The 15380-nt window shown below is 50.9% G+C and overlaps 1 protein-coding gene across 4 annotated transcripts in view; it reads right to left on the reverse strand.

Moving 5' to 3' along the window:
- GANC (glucosidase alpha, neutral C) overlaps nt 1–15380 on the reverse strand; it is a 360817-nt gene that overhangs the window by 125554 nt on the left and 219883 nt on the right. For all 4 annotated transcript variants that reach the window (XR_013600863.1, XM_078659630.1, XM_078659632.1 and 1 more), the window contains one exon: nt 9741–9815. Coding sequence is in view for 3 of the 4 variants with exons in the window: in XM_078659630.1 (XP_078515756.1) it covers nt 9741–9815 (75 nt within the window). In the remaining variant the exon portion in view is untranslated. The remainder of the gene's footprint in view (nt 1–9740; nt 9816–15380) is intronic.

Raw genomic sequence — 15380 nt, forward strand, 5'->3', positions numbered from 1 at the left:
TGTAACAGTATGGTATGGAGCTACCTCTTGAGATGGAGAAGCCCTTGTGGAAGAAAGCTCCCACTCAGGGGAGGTGTCCAGTCCACTTGCATCCAGAATACCTTCAAAATCATCAACTGAATCATCTATCCCACCCTCTTCAACCTCCTGTCTCTGATACTGCTCTTCCTCCAGCAGTCTCTGCACCTCTCTCCTTGATCGAAACGTTGGAAACGGCACCGGCGGCGCCACACACGGGGCCAAAATCTCTGGAGCCGGCGTCGGAGGATCAGAAGGTGGAATTGGCGCTATACGAGGCTGAGAGGTAGGCTCAACAGTCGGCGTCGGTGACTCCATAAATTGCGTCGAAACCTTCGGAGCCGGAAACTGCCATGACGGTGCCGTCAGCATGAAAGGCACAAAGGGTGCCTGGGGATAGTGCTGAGGCATGCCCAAGTTGAAGACCAGCGGACCGACGGGACCCGAAGGTGCTCCGGAGGGGAAGGCTGCCTTAGCAAATACTCCCTACATTGCATTTAAAAAATGCATTGGGGGGGCGTGGCCAAGACCGCAATGTGATCGGACGTGCCACGGGCGAGCTCTGTCGCCCCGTTGCCTGCATAAGCCTCTAATAGCGTCATTTGGGGGCCATCGAACGGAGTACCTGCCCAGCTGCTGGCGTCTGAAGCGTGGGACAGTCACTGGCGAAACGGACCCGGCGGGGGAGACCGGAGAGCACAGACCGGAGGGCTCGGAAGTTTTGCCGCCGGCGGATCCGCCCGCCATCTTGGTCCTGTGACAGGGGACCGGCGCCTAGGTGACTGCGCCTCAGCGGATGCCCTAACCCCTGGCAGCGGCTGGGGATCGCGGACTGTGCTGTCCCACCCCGCGGGGTGCCCTCCGGTTACCGGGCCTGAGCCCGTACATGCCTGGGAGCCGACCTGCAGTCTCCTCGCGCTCCGGCAGCACATGAGGCTAAGATGGCGCCGCCCCGTGGCTGAAGCATAGCCTGACACCGAGGGCTGGACTGGACCCCCCAGGCCAGCGGGAGGCCCCTGCGGGACTGCGGGGAGGAGAGGAGCGTCCGGCCAGCACCTCCACCCGTCCCTGAGGTGAGGGTCCCTGGGGTGAGCTGCAGCGGAGGGCCGGAGCCGGCTGGCCTTGCCTGACCCTAAGATGGCGGCGGTTCCCGAGGCCCGCGGTGATCTGCAGCGCTGCATCTAGCGCCTCTAACCCAGCGAGACGCCCCTCTGGCCCACCCTGCGCGAGGAGGGGAGCCCTTCGGACCTGCCCTGGCGACCTGACTGAGGGTGACGGGGGACGGGGGACTGCTGCCCGGCGCTGCTGGACTGCGGCGGGGGACACTACTCACGCCGCCTGCCGACCTGAGGCTGATAACTCATTGCAAGAGGTACATTTACTTTGCTGTGAGGCTCCTGGACTGGGCACTGCTTGGCATCCTGCCCCTCCGGCCGCTGCGACCACAGACATCTGTGCCCCCGGGGCCGGCCCGACCGGACTGGAGCGAGGGACCAGGGCTGCGACATACCAGTGAGTACCCCCGCGCTGCCTGTGGGCCCCGGGGTGATCAGAGCTACTCCCCGCAGGCGTCGCCATCCCCCGAGGGACGGAAGGAGTGCCACCCGGAGCCCGAGGGGGGGGCTGACCTGTGAGGCATGCTGGTGGCGACGAGAGGACCCGGGCCTGCACCCTGACTTGCGGACAGAGCGAGCTTGCACACCGGGGAGTGCTTGCGTGGGGAGTGAAGGTCTGGTGGCGCTCTGCACTATCTCCACACCCCGGCGACGCTATCGAGGACCTGCACCCGCGACGAGGGACACTGCGCTCCGGGTGGACGATGACCCGAGGCAGAGGAGGGGGCAAGGCGGACCCGGCGACGGCATCTAAGGGCACGTCGGTAGTGGCCATGTGGGGCAAAGCGGGGGCGTCGGCCCCAACCGAAGACACGCCGCCACCTGTCGCCGACTCTCCCCCGGTGACCCAGGCCTTCATGTCCTCCTTTATGGCAGACTTAAAATCCGAGATAGGATCCCTGCGGGCGGAGGTGCACACCTGCGTCAAGGAAATGCGCAAAGAAGTCACAGAACTGGGAGACAGGGTCGATGGACTTGAAAAAATTGTCGACACACGCACTGAAGATGTCGAGCAGTTGTGGCAGAGGGTGGCGGCTCTAGAGGAGCAGAACATCGAGCTCCAGGTCAAGCAGGAGGACCTTGAGAATAGGGGGCGCCGCAACAACCTCCGAATCCGTGGCGTACCACTCGGAAAGGAAGGGACTGACATCCTGGCCTACACTGCTCAGCTCCTACACGAGGTGCGAGGCGGGGAGGGGGCCTCCCTGCCAATTCTGGACCGCGCACATCGAGTCTTCAGCGCGGGAGGCAGGACGGGCCTTCTCCCAGATATAATTACCCGAGTACACTATTTCACGGAGAAGGAGGCTATAATGAAAGCGGCAAGGGACAACCAGGACCTGCAATTCGGAGGGCATAAGATCCAAATCTACCAAGATCTGGCACCTAACACGCTACATAGAAGGAGGGTCTTCCGTCCTGTGACAGAAAAACTACGGGCTCTCGACATCCCCTATCAGTGGGGACACCCCTTCGCCCTGATCTTTCGCTGGGGTGACAAGCGCAGGACACTCCGCTCCTACAATGAGGCGGCGCAACTGATTGGGCTCTCGGAATCCCCCGAACATAGCCCACCTCACCCCAAGCAACAGGAGAGACCCCCGGCTCGACCGGATTGGACCACAGTGACCCGGCGTCGCCGGACGACCCCGAAGGACGACCTCTCCACATCCCAGGTCAAGCAAGACATCATTGACCACATTCGCTCCCTTGAGAGCGACCGCGAGGAGCACCCCGCAAAACCTCGTACACCGTGACCCCTGATGGGCCAGTCTCCACGTCTAGATGACCACCGATCGCCGTGGGAACTGCCACTGCAACCACCTGTGCGGGAATGGGGACTTCTGCGTCCCCACGCTCACTGATGGGCATTCTGGCACCACCTGCATTCCTGCGGCTTGCGCGTGCTCCCACACCCCGGCGACAAGGGGGAAGCGCATGCTTGGCCCTACACCCTGCCGAATCTCTACAGGGGGTCAACTGAACAATGGAGGCGGCTCGGAGGGGCTGTCGAGGCCATGGCCAGCGGTTGGGCCCCTTGGGGTGACCGAGAGAATACGCCATGGCGGACCTTTGCTGCAGGACTTTGCCCCCGTCGCTGGATCCAGGTACTCCTGTAAAAGTTATTCAACCTTCCCCGTTTTTGAGCTACACTGGACCCACTTCCCCTGAACCCGCCCTGAGGCAGCGGGGCAGACGGGCTCCGTGGCTACCGGGACCTTCACTTTCAACGGAACCCCCCCCCACTCTGTCCCGTAGGAAGTGACATTCCTGAGATCGTCCAAACCTTCGGGTAGAGGATGTCCGGAACATGGGACATTGTGCTAGGGCCCTGTTGGTCCGTCGTGATACCTATCTCTTTCTGTTCTCTTTGTTTTCCTACTCTGCCTACTTATCCTACTTTCCTTCTGAACTGTCCCTATGCTGTCCCCTCTTCTGCCCTTGGGTGGGGTGGCAGTCCCGAGACCCTTGCAGATGCATATCTGGAGCTGCAGCAGTGGTGGCGGAGGGGGGTGATTCTTCCCACTCATGCGGGGTGGAGGGTGCTGGGTGATAAGGCAGCTGTATCCCCCCTAGTGTTATGGCGGTGAATGTACCCAGGCCCCTAAAGATCCTATCGCTCAATTTCAAGGGGCTGAACTCCCCCAACAAGAGGAACCAGGTATGGCGCTACCTTCTCCATCACTCCCCAGACATTATATTTTTGCAGGAGACGCATCTCCTATGGGGGGACACTAAGCGCATGGCACACCCTAGATACCCCACACAGTTCTGGGCATCGGCTGACACCAAGACGGCAGGGGTGGCGATCCTGTGTAGAGCGGGCTGTAGGCAGGGGCCCACTAAACCATACAAGAGCAGTGATGGGCGCTTCATCCGGGCTGCGGTGCTGATGGGGGGGTTACAATACACCCTGGGTAATGTATACGCACCCAACCAGTCGCAGGACAAATATCTCCAGTCACTCCTGAGGACCCACTTCAAGTCTGACGAACCGCGTACAATCCTGGGTGGCGACTTCAACCTAGTGTGGGACCCAGATATAGATCGCGGGGACAGCGCGGGTGGCGGCGCGGGAGCAATGTCCTCTGCGCTCAGGTCACAGCTAGCGGACTTGGGACTGGTCGACGCGTGGCGCTACCACAACCCGGAGGTCCGAGACTATACTTTTTACTCCCACTCACACCGGACATACTCGCGCATTGACTACATTTTCACCTCCCTAGACCTTGCTCGGGACACGCTGCAAGCTGCCATTTCGGATATCTCACTGTCGGACCACGCACATGTGGAACTTACGTTGCAGGACCCCCTGGCGTGCGGCCCTCGGGAGCGACGCTGGACCCTTCCACCGGGTGTCCTCCGGGATCCGGACGATGTGAATAGCATCCGCGAAGCCATAGACTCGTACTTCACCGTCAATGATCTGCCTGAGACACCCCTCCCGGTAGTATGGGACGCCTTTAAGGCCACCATACGGGGGCACATCACGTCCCTAGCGATCGCTAGACGACGGGAGACCCTCAAGCTGGAGTCTCAGCTTACGGGCGAAATCAAACAGGCGGAGACACGGGACAGGACTGGATCTTCCCTAGCGTCCAGAAGGGAGCTAGCTAACCTCAGGGGACAATTGCGTCTCCTACGCACTAACAAGGCAGAGTTCTCCTTATTAGCGTTGAAACAAAAGTACTACGAGGGTGGAGACAAGGTGGGGCATGTGTTGGCCGGACGGCTGAGAGCGAGAACAGCCAGAGCCCATATCGCTAAACTCCACTGTCAGGATGGCTCCACGGCCGTCACGGAGAAGGCAAAACAGGACACCTTCGTGGCTTACTACACCTCACTGTACGCGGGGGCACCCACATCGCAGGAGGCGCGAGCGGCGGTCCTTGATGATTACGAGGGGACTCCGTTACCGCCGGCTTGTGCTGCGGAACTGGAGGAACCCATATTGGAAGAGGAGATTTCGGCGGCCATTAAGGAACTCCCCTCCGGGAAAACCCCAGGCCCGGATGGCCTCCCGCTGATCTTTTATCAAATGTTCCTAACCCAGCTCCGTCCCTATCTGCTCATGCTTTACCACTCCTTCTCTGATACGTCCGGCCCGTCCTCCGACATGGGAATGGCGGAGATTGCATTGATCCCGAAACCCGGAAAGGATCCTGCGCTCTGTGCCTCCTACAGACCTATCGCCCTCTTAAATACGGATCTGAAGATCTATACCAAGATCTTGGCCAAGCGATTAGACCCCTACATGCCAGGGCTTGTGGACCCGGACCAGGTGGGTTTCATTAGGGACCGACAAGGGGCGGACAATGTACGCCGACTGGCACACCTGGTGGGCAAGACACGACACTGGGACATTCCGGCTTGCCTTCTCTCGCTTGACGCGGAGAAGGCCTTCGACCGGGTGGACTGGACCTTCTTGAGAGCGGTGCTCTGGAGGCTCGGTCTAGGTCCTAGAATGATAACTAGCATTATGGCCCCGTACCTTGGGCCGCAAGCCAGGGTCAGAGTGAACGGCCAACTAACACTGCCGCTGCAGATATATAGGGGCACGAGGCAGGGATGCCCGCTCTCGCCGCTCTTGTTCGCCCTCGCGGTGGAACCACTGGCGGCACTGATACGACGCGACCACAGAATACATGGAATAGCCCACGGGGGGAGGGACAACAAAGTGGCGCTATTTGCCGACGACTTGATCCTCACTCTCACACACCCCAGTGAATCCTTGCCCGCGCTTCACGAGGTACTGTGTTTATATGAACAGGCATCAGGCCTCAAAATAAACCACGACAAGTCCTGGGCGCTCAACCTCACTATACCCGCTGACGAGCTTCAACCGCTGAAGGCGGCGGTGCCCTACCAATGGGCGGAGGGCCAAATTAAATACCTGGGCCTCACGCTGACCCCCTATCTGGATTCCTGGTCTTCGGTAAACTGGACGGAGTGTCGCAAAGCGGTTCTGGAGGACCTCCGGAGGTGGAGGCCTCTGATGATTTCCTGGCTGGGGCGCCTAAACGCGGTCAAAATGTCGATTCTGCCCAAAATTTTGTACGTTTTTCAGTGTCTGCCCACCCCGATCCCGCTTCACTGCATCCGGAGCCTTCAGCGAGAGATCACTTCCTTCATCTGGGGCGGGAAACGCCCCCGGTTCTCGCAGAAAATCCTTATGGAACCGAGGGACAGGGGCGGCCTGGCATGCCCCAACTTGGTTCACTACTACTGGGCAGCACACCTGCGCTTCGTAGTAGAGTGGGGTGCTCGTGCAAGTGACAAGCACTGGTTTCACATGGACCGGGCGGTCACAGGACGCACTATATGGGACCTGCCGTGGCTTCCGCGGGCGGCGCGCTCCAGGAGCGCCTACATAGCAGTCCCTACAAAAACGGTCCTGGATATATGGGACAAGATTGCCGTGCCCAGAGGTCTCACAACGTTCCCATCCCCGCACACGCCGATAGTGGGTCACTCGCAATTCCCTCCGGCCCACAAAACGCGTGCGTTTGAAGAGTGGACGCATGGAGAATGCAGAGTCATTGGGGACCTTTTCCTCGGGGGCCTGCCCAAGACCTGGGAGGACTGCAGGGAAGAGTTCAGACTCCCCCCGTCGGCTGGTTTTCAGCACACCCAGCTACGTCATTGGACCGCGGGTGATGAAGTATATCAGGCGGCCACCAGGGCTTTCACACCCTTCGAAAAGCTGGCGCGCTCTCTCGGGGGGCTGAAGAGACTAATCTCGCAAATATACCACATACTGCAGCACCCTAAGTCAACCCCCGCACACCCGTATCAGAAGCAATGGCAACTGACGGCGGGAGCGGACATCGAGCCCTCCCAGTGGAGCAGGCTGTGGCGCGATATCCCCAAAATCTACCGCAGCGTCCCGCAGCAGGAAAATGCCTATAAATTGCTCACCCAGTGGTACTACACTCCGCTGCGCCTTAGTAAAATGTTCCCTAAAACCTCGCCGATGTGCTGGAGATGTAGCTCTGCGACTGGTGACTTTGTGCATATATGGTGGGCGTGTCCAACCTTGACAATCTTTTGGAAGGAGGTACTTAGCCATATCAGAGGGGTGCTGGGGTTCCCCATACCTGAAGAAGTGTCCACAATACTACTCGGCATTTTCCCTAGCACACTCAAGGCACTTACCCGCAGCGACTGGGTACTTGCACTCCACATGCTAGGTGCGGCTAAGCAGCTCATAGCCTTATATTGGAAACGCACTGAAGCGCCGCCCATAGCATCCTGGTTTGTACGCCTTTGGCAGGTACTCGCGCTGGAACTGCTCACGGCTAGGCTGCAGCTGAGAGACACACGCTTTACAGCAGTTTGGAAACCCCTAGTGCGATACCTCTGTTCGATACAACATGCACGACACATGCCCCCTAGACTCCGCACGCTACGCCTCTTTGAGGACGCCATTGTACCTGCGGACCCTACCAAGCTGTGTCCTTGAGTGTTAGACACGCTACGGTGTCCCGCGCTGCAGAGCAAGCCCCCCCCCACCTTGCCCCCAGACACGCCACCCACAGCCACTATCCCTTCCCCTCTCTCTACTCTCTGACCTCAGATTCTCTTGCTCTCTATACTTTCTTTCCTCCTACTTGCCGCTCTGGCCTTCGTCTCGCTTGGAGACAGTTGTGCCCTGTTGGGCTGTTTACTATGGTTGGGCTCGTTGCCCGCTATATACCTCCTATGACTAGTGGGCGTATGCCCGCGTGTGATGAGCTCTGTCTACTCCTCCATAAGCCTCGCGGCCGGCTCTCCTGAGAGAGTTGTAGGCACGGCGCTGTGTTAAGGCTCTGAGCCGGCTCCAGTTGCTCCGCAAGCATAAGAACTATTGCAAACGCGGCCGGCCTCTACAAGAGGTTGTAGGCTTAACGCTGTGTTTCAGATAAATAAATGTGGCCTGTATGGGCCTGAACACAAAAGCAAAAAAAAAACAAATGCATTGGATCTGAACCTGGAGTAGGAAATTGTGGAAATGGATTCGATCCAGTTTCCAAACGAGGAGCATCCAGCGCCAGAACAGCTGGATCCACCGGAGCCACAGGATCAACCTCGTGCACAAGAGAAGCAGGAGAAGGATCAAACTGGACGGGTAACACCTCCAAATCCGGCGAACCCCTCGACGCCGGAGACTGTGCTGGCGTGCCTTTTGAAGAAGGAAAATCTCTCCAGAGTCACTCGAGTAGAAGGTGAAGGCGAAGGAGACCCAAGTTGTTGCTGATGATGTCGAGGGGCTGGCAAAGGCGACCTCGAAGCCTTACCCTTCAATGAACGGCGCCGAGATCCATGTCTCCTCTTTTTCTTGTGTTTCCTCGACTTCGACTAATGCGAGCAGACGACTTCGACTTTGCTCTTTTAGGGCCTCTTCCTTCCTTCTTCGCCTTAGCCATAAACAATTTGGCATCCCGTTCTTTAAGAGCCTTTGGGTTCATCTTCCTGCAACTGGAACAGTCCTCCACGTCCTGATCAGACGACAAACACCATAAACAATCTTCATGGGGGTCAATGATGAACATGTGACCTCCACACTCACTACAGGGATTGAATCCGGACTTCCTCGAAGACGACATCCCAACAGCAACAGTTAAAGATTGACGAACAACAAAGTAACTCGACCAATATGGAGAGAGCCAGAAAAACGTTACCCGTCGACTGCGCGGAAAAAAGGGAACTGACGTCATCACGCAGACAGGCTCTCTTATGGCTCCGGTGACATCATGCGGAGTCGCGAGTGGAGCTATGGCATTGTGACGTCCTCGTTGGCGTAGAGAGCTAGGGAAAAAATTCAGCGGAATGCTGGCGCAGGGGAAATTCATAAGGTGAGGAATCCGCCGGCAGATGTATCCATCAGAATGCCTTGACTCACACATAACGCATTCCATTACCATTTTTTCAAATATATTTTTATTTTCCTTTGTTTCTCCACAGGGAATGTATTTGCCAATGTGATGAAACCCCTTTCCCTTTTTCTACATCACAAGAACGTTTAGCAGAAATTTGTGAATGATCACAAACTGACATTTCTAGTTAATCACATACTTCAAGGCTGAACATGACTTGAACACACAACCCCACACATTGCATAAGGCTTAGTCTGGCAAAATAATGTGCGATTGTGGTGTGATATTCTGCAGTAGTAAAAGGATTTATGATTACAAGTTCACCTCCTGTGAATACTTTTTACTAGAACATCCAGCCATTTGCACTCGCGAATCAAATGTCTTAGATGTCTACTTATTAAAACATTTATTTAATAAACCAAATTTGATGCAAGGAAAATATTTTCTGGATGAAACCTATTCAAGAAGGCAGACAAGGCAAAATATGTGAAGCAACATATCCTGCAGAGTCAAGAAAACGTTAAAAATAAATCCAGGAACACTGCTGAGCTTGCACCAGTGAAACTGTAAGTGCAGCATTGTTCAAATACATCGATCTATAAGGAAACTAATAATCGTTGCTGTCTCCTTTAGCAGCTGTATCATAATGAATGAAACCATGTAAAGTAACCCCCAAAGGAACCTACTGAAATACACTTAATGCAATATTTTCTACATTACTTGCAACAAATATTTCCAGGTAAATACTTACATTCTCCAAAGTGACTGAAATCTTTCGAGCTGAAGCACCTTCAAACTTTTGAAAGCTTCGAAAGTCATACCAAACCTAGGAAATGGAGAAAAGCATATAAGGAAAAAAATAAAAACATGTTTTGATGTTATGATTCAGGCAGGAAAGTGATTACATTGACATTAGCAGATCTAATAGACCTCTCTATGTACACTATATTTTATGCATTTGATAGAGCACAGATCAATCTGTAAGAAGCTACAGAGTCAATGCTAAATGTGTGCCTTCAGCTGCAAATAGTCGGCGCATGAACTCATTTTTGGAGACCAACCCCCAGATTCATCAATGTCCCGATTTGCGATTCCTTAATAGCGATTATTAAGGAATCGCTATTAAAGACTCGCAAAACGGGATGCATGTAGAAATCGCAATTAATTTTGCGATTTCTACTGCCTCCTTATCTGCGATTAGCTAATTGCTAATCGCAAATAAGGAATGGCTTTCCCATTCATTCCTATGGGCCTCAAGGCCCATAGGAATGAATGGGGAGTCATTCCTTATTTGTGATTAGCAATTAGCTAAACGCAAATAAGGAAGGGATTTCAAGGGTGCCAGGGTGTCCAAAGGACACCCTGTAGCACCCCTGAAATACAAATGTACACAGGTGTTGCGCACACACATGTCAAAAGGACATGTGTGTGTGTATCATACAACTTAGAAAAATGCACTAAAGTGCATTTTTCTAAGTTTTCGCTATTTACCACGAAGTTACACTTCACGGTAAATAGCGGCCCCATATTGCGAATTCGCAATTTTTAAAAGGTTCATGAATAGCATTTAAGGAATCTCTAATTGAGATTCCTTAAATGCGATTCTTCGCAATTTAGCGAGTTCTGTAATTGCGATTTTTGCATTTGGGATGATGAATCCCAAGTGCAAAAATAGCGCTCGCAAAGGGCCGGATTCTCAGAATCTGGCCCTTTGCGAGCCGATTTTACTTTGATAAATCTGGCCGATAGACTTTTCACCATGAGACTCTGACCAAGAGCAATAGAGAGAAAGACAGAAAAGGCAGAAAGGTGGAGGATGGGGTGGCAAAACCAATGACAAAGGGTGACAGCAGGAATTAAACAGATCCTAAAAGAGACAGGAAGTGTAGGTTGATTGAAGAAAGATGCATGAGGTGGAATCAAGTCAACTTAGCCTTCGTGTTCGGCAAACTCAACATTCGGCAACGACAGAGGCAAACTCCTAAGAAAAAATCTTTGGCCATGCACGTGCACACACAGATGCACACACATTGTTTATTTTTTTAATCAACAGTGCCTAGATCGTGATTCACTAAATTGCCAGTGGAAGTGCCACGCCTGGCCCACAAACCGCTGAAGAGACCACAAACATATCCCCCTTGTGCGACCTTTATCCCTGTAACAACACCTGTAACAAGATATTTGCTGACATGGGGCTCAGTGAAGTGCAAGGATGCTAGTGCCTTCTTGACACCTTGTGAAGCAATTACAAATCGTCACAGGGTGCTTATATAAGCGAAAAAATGGCAAAAAATGTTTTTGTTGCTGGGGGTAATGCACACCCTCAAACAACAAAATATTCTTTCTGGGGTTTCAAAAATGCGTGCACTGTACTCGCCAAAGGCTGGAGGCCAGCAGCAGCTGCAACCCTACATTTTTAAAGTGAACCCTTTAAGAAGGTAAATTGATAATGCACACACCAGGACGGTGATTGATCAACTTTGTTTTTTACAAGAAACAGAATATTTTTTAAATGTTCCTCGTGTAGCAGGCGACAAACCACAAGCATACTATGTACAACCCTTATGTCCACCCACAGCTTCATTTAAAAAAAAAATAATAAAAAAAAAGTTAGGTATGGAGTCGCATCTGTTTATGTGCTCTATGAATATTTGATAAGAATAATTTAATGTTTTTGTATTGAATATACAGAGCTCCAAACCACTGGGCTTTCACACATGAGAACCTTAAATCCAAAGTGACTTCAAAGCCCCTGTGCACTGGTGATACCTCGCACAGAGTGCAGCAAGAATTCAATAAGCAGACTACATGGATCCCACCTAAATCACTCCAAAGGCACCCCCACCTTGCAGAAATTCAACAAAAAGTTTCCCTTTCCAAAGCGGCTTACACTGGAACCTCACTCCCCTTGTAAAACAGCTTGTATCACACATAACGTGATAAGACTGAATGACCTTGTCCCCATCTTGCTCGCACAAAAACTGAAACTGTCTGGTTAAAAACAAATACCTGAGTAAATCTAGACTTCTTCTCAAAATATCTTCTTTCAAAACGATGTTCACTATCAAACACACCTCTCTGGGAATGTACCGAAGATCAGGACCTCCATTTTCACCCATGTAGGGCATGATGTGATATAATTTGTAGAATTATAGCTGGGTAACGATGAATTATGGGGATGTTGTTTACCAAGTGGATCTGAGTGACATGAAATACAACAAGAGCGAAGCACGAGTGTCTATGATGTCACTCAGAACCCTGAGGTGAAAAACATTCCCATAATTCACTTTTAACCCATCTATAAATGTTATTATGCATGCCCCACAAAATCATCTGCCTTTGCTTTCAAGAGGAGTAATGAGCCAACCTACTCTCCACCCTGTCCCAAATTAAAAACGCACACACACATATATTTGTGTGTGTGTGTGTGTGTGTGTGTGAGTGAGCTCCTATCATCTACAACCACTATTCTCTGTGCTTTCCCTTCCCTCGGTAATCTGTAATGCATCAGTGCTACGTCATATCAGTATTATGTCACATTTAGAATGTGACATTCAGGCTCACGCTCTCAGTGAGAGCCATACATAAAAGTACAGATATACCTCTTTTTAGAACATATTTGCATTCTCACAAAACATATAGCTTAAACACTCAGTAAAACGTAAAGTTACTTTGATAGCCACTTAGTTCGGACTTAAAATAACCTACATAAATGAATAAATCTCTGTAATCAGAGAACAGGGTCAAATAAACATAATCCAAAAACTCCTGTTTCATGTGTAATAAATGAATGATGCCAAGTCCACTTAGTAGTTAAGATCCTTTATTCAAGTTCCTTCCAGGTTAGACAGACAAGTTACTTTATAATGTAAATAGATAGGAAACCCCACCAGGAGCTCGCTGTTGTTAGCTCAGCCTCAGGTGACCAACTGCCACCACAGGGAATAGAGAGGTACAATCATCTAGAGAGATACCCTGGCATTCTATGATGTCATAAGTATAGTAGTATTGTCTAGCCAGAGAGGAACAGTGAAGATAGTATTTACTACACATCCTCTCTCTTTATGGAGTAATATCAGAACAAAGGAATAATCAGCAACAATACCTCATATGTCTCAAACAGCAAGGAAGTACACATTTTAGAATAACTAAAAGTAGTAGTGTACAATAAAAGATGACTTTAACATGAGGTATTATTTGAGAAAAGAACAAAAATTCAGCATTATGACATCAGAATTATGACATAAAACAAAGTTTCCCCTGGAAAGGGTACACCGCAGAGTAGACTGAATATCTCTGGGAATTTAGGCATGGAGTAGCCTTTAATACTTATTAAACATACTGTGAGCGTTGACTACCCAAAAAGAACACATAACCTCCCCTGAAAAAGGTTACACCACAGAGCAGACTAAATATCTCTGGGAACATAGGCATAGAGTAGCCCTTAATACTTATAAAATATACTATGGGCGTTGACTACCCTTCAAAATGTCTGAACAACCAATGAACAACCACAGACACTAACGTCCCCTTGAGAGGGTACAGCTTAGAATAAAGACCATAACCCTGGGACAAACGATGGGATTTGGACTACCCACAAGTACCAACTTAGACGGGACATTGTACTTTCGTATACCAGTCCTGACAAAATAGAAGAAGACACCCTACAACATGAGCATGGACTACCCAGACAGAAACTACTTCCCTTAGAAGGAGTACATTTCAGAAAACCAGTCCTGACATTAGAAGAGAATACACCAAAACGTGGGAAATGGACTACCCACTCAGACACCACAACCAGTTTTGACTACCACTACACCATACTACGACACACTTTGTAAATAAGCACAAGGATATTACCATGCTAGAAATACTCTCCTAAACAAAACAAAACTGTGTTAGACGATACACATTTAAATGTAAAAGAAACACTTTATGCGTGAAGAACTGCTACATAAATACGTTAATAACATAAGCTCCGGTGAGCGATCTCTCACCCGGGGTCTTTGTACTCTGCTCCCTGCATTCGCTGTGGACTTACATCAGCCAAAAAGAAAGTGAAGAATTCCAAGAGTAAAGTCCCTTCTACTCCGTTGCTCCACACTTCTCTTAAATAAAACGTCATGGTCAGGACCATGAAGAGAATGCAGAGATTTCCAAATATACATAGGTGTGTATATCACCGAAGGAAATACAAACGCGCTGAGTCTTGTGCATTGACTGCAAACGCTACAAGTGGTAATTGTTGCTAATGTGACTTAAACAACCCAACGTGTGTATCGTCGTGGAAAAGTTATTCAAATTTCGAGATTGAGAACAGCTGTGGACATAGTTCTGAAGAAGCAGACTTATTTAGATGCTCACGCAAAGAAATGTGTCACGGATCGGTTACTCTACTTGAGGAGTATAGTCATGGCAACCAAAAATGGCTTCTCGTGCGTTGCGCGCTGACGCATGTATGAAAACTGCCAGGAGACTGGTGAAAACAACTTGCGCGTCAGAAAAGAAGAGAAGCGCTGTAATTGGCCGTGGGCTGAAGCGTCACGAAGGAGTTCACCAACACCTTCTGTACATTCCAGTACGTCATCAGAACAAAAGAAGGAGAGGGTAGAACAACACGGACAGCGGACAGAGGCACGAAGAGACTGGAGAAGAACGAGGTTCTCCAACGGAAACACAGGGTTACAGCTGAAGCACTCGTAACGGGGTAAGCGACCGAGATACTAAAATAAAGTCACCTGTGAACCTTGGCAGACTGAGAAGACGAACTGTAACGGATGTGTCGATCTTCACTGCACACAGTAAATCAGTCTCTCAGCATCACGGCAATCATGTAAAACAGCTCTCTGTTCATCGATGTTGTTGGAGGCACGGACCAATTGACACCTCGACTTTAAATTAAAAAAAAAACTGTTCCTCCACGTAATTACGCTTGCCCAGACACACTGCAGATCAACTGAAACAGTTCACTCACTTGATGGTAATGTCCCACAGGTTGACCATCACGAGTATATACCAAATAAAAGACACGCCCAGGGTGTAGGCTGTCCAGGTGTGATAGGACACTGGTGGGGTCAGCTGGGCGTTACCTTCTGTCTGAAAATAGATTTTCTTGTTAATTCTTGATTCTTTGAGTTCCTTCCTTTAACTTGAAAAGTCCTTTATGTAGTCTTTACCATGCGTAGGTTCCTCCTTTTAAAAATCGTCGCCAAGCTGTAATAAATGAATGATGCCAAGTCCACTTAGTAGTTAAGATCCTTTATTCAAGTTCCTTCCAGGTTAGACAGACAAGTTACTTTATAATGTAAATAGATAGGAAACCCCACCAGGAGCTCGCTGTTGTTAGCTCAGCCTCAGGTGACCAACTGCCACCACAGGGAATAGAGAGGTA

The sequence above is a fragment of the Lissotriton helveticus genome, chromosome 9 (assembly GCF_964261635.1).
Source record: "Lissotriton helveticus chromosome 9, aLisHel1.1, whole genome shotgun sequence".
In the NCBI taxonomy this organism is placed as follows: Eukaryota; Metazoa; Chordata; class Amphibia; order Caudata; family Salamandridae; genus Lissotriton; species Lissotriton helveticus.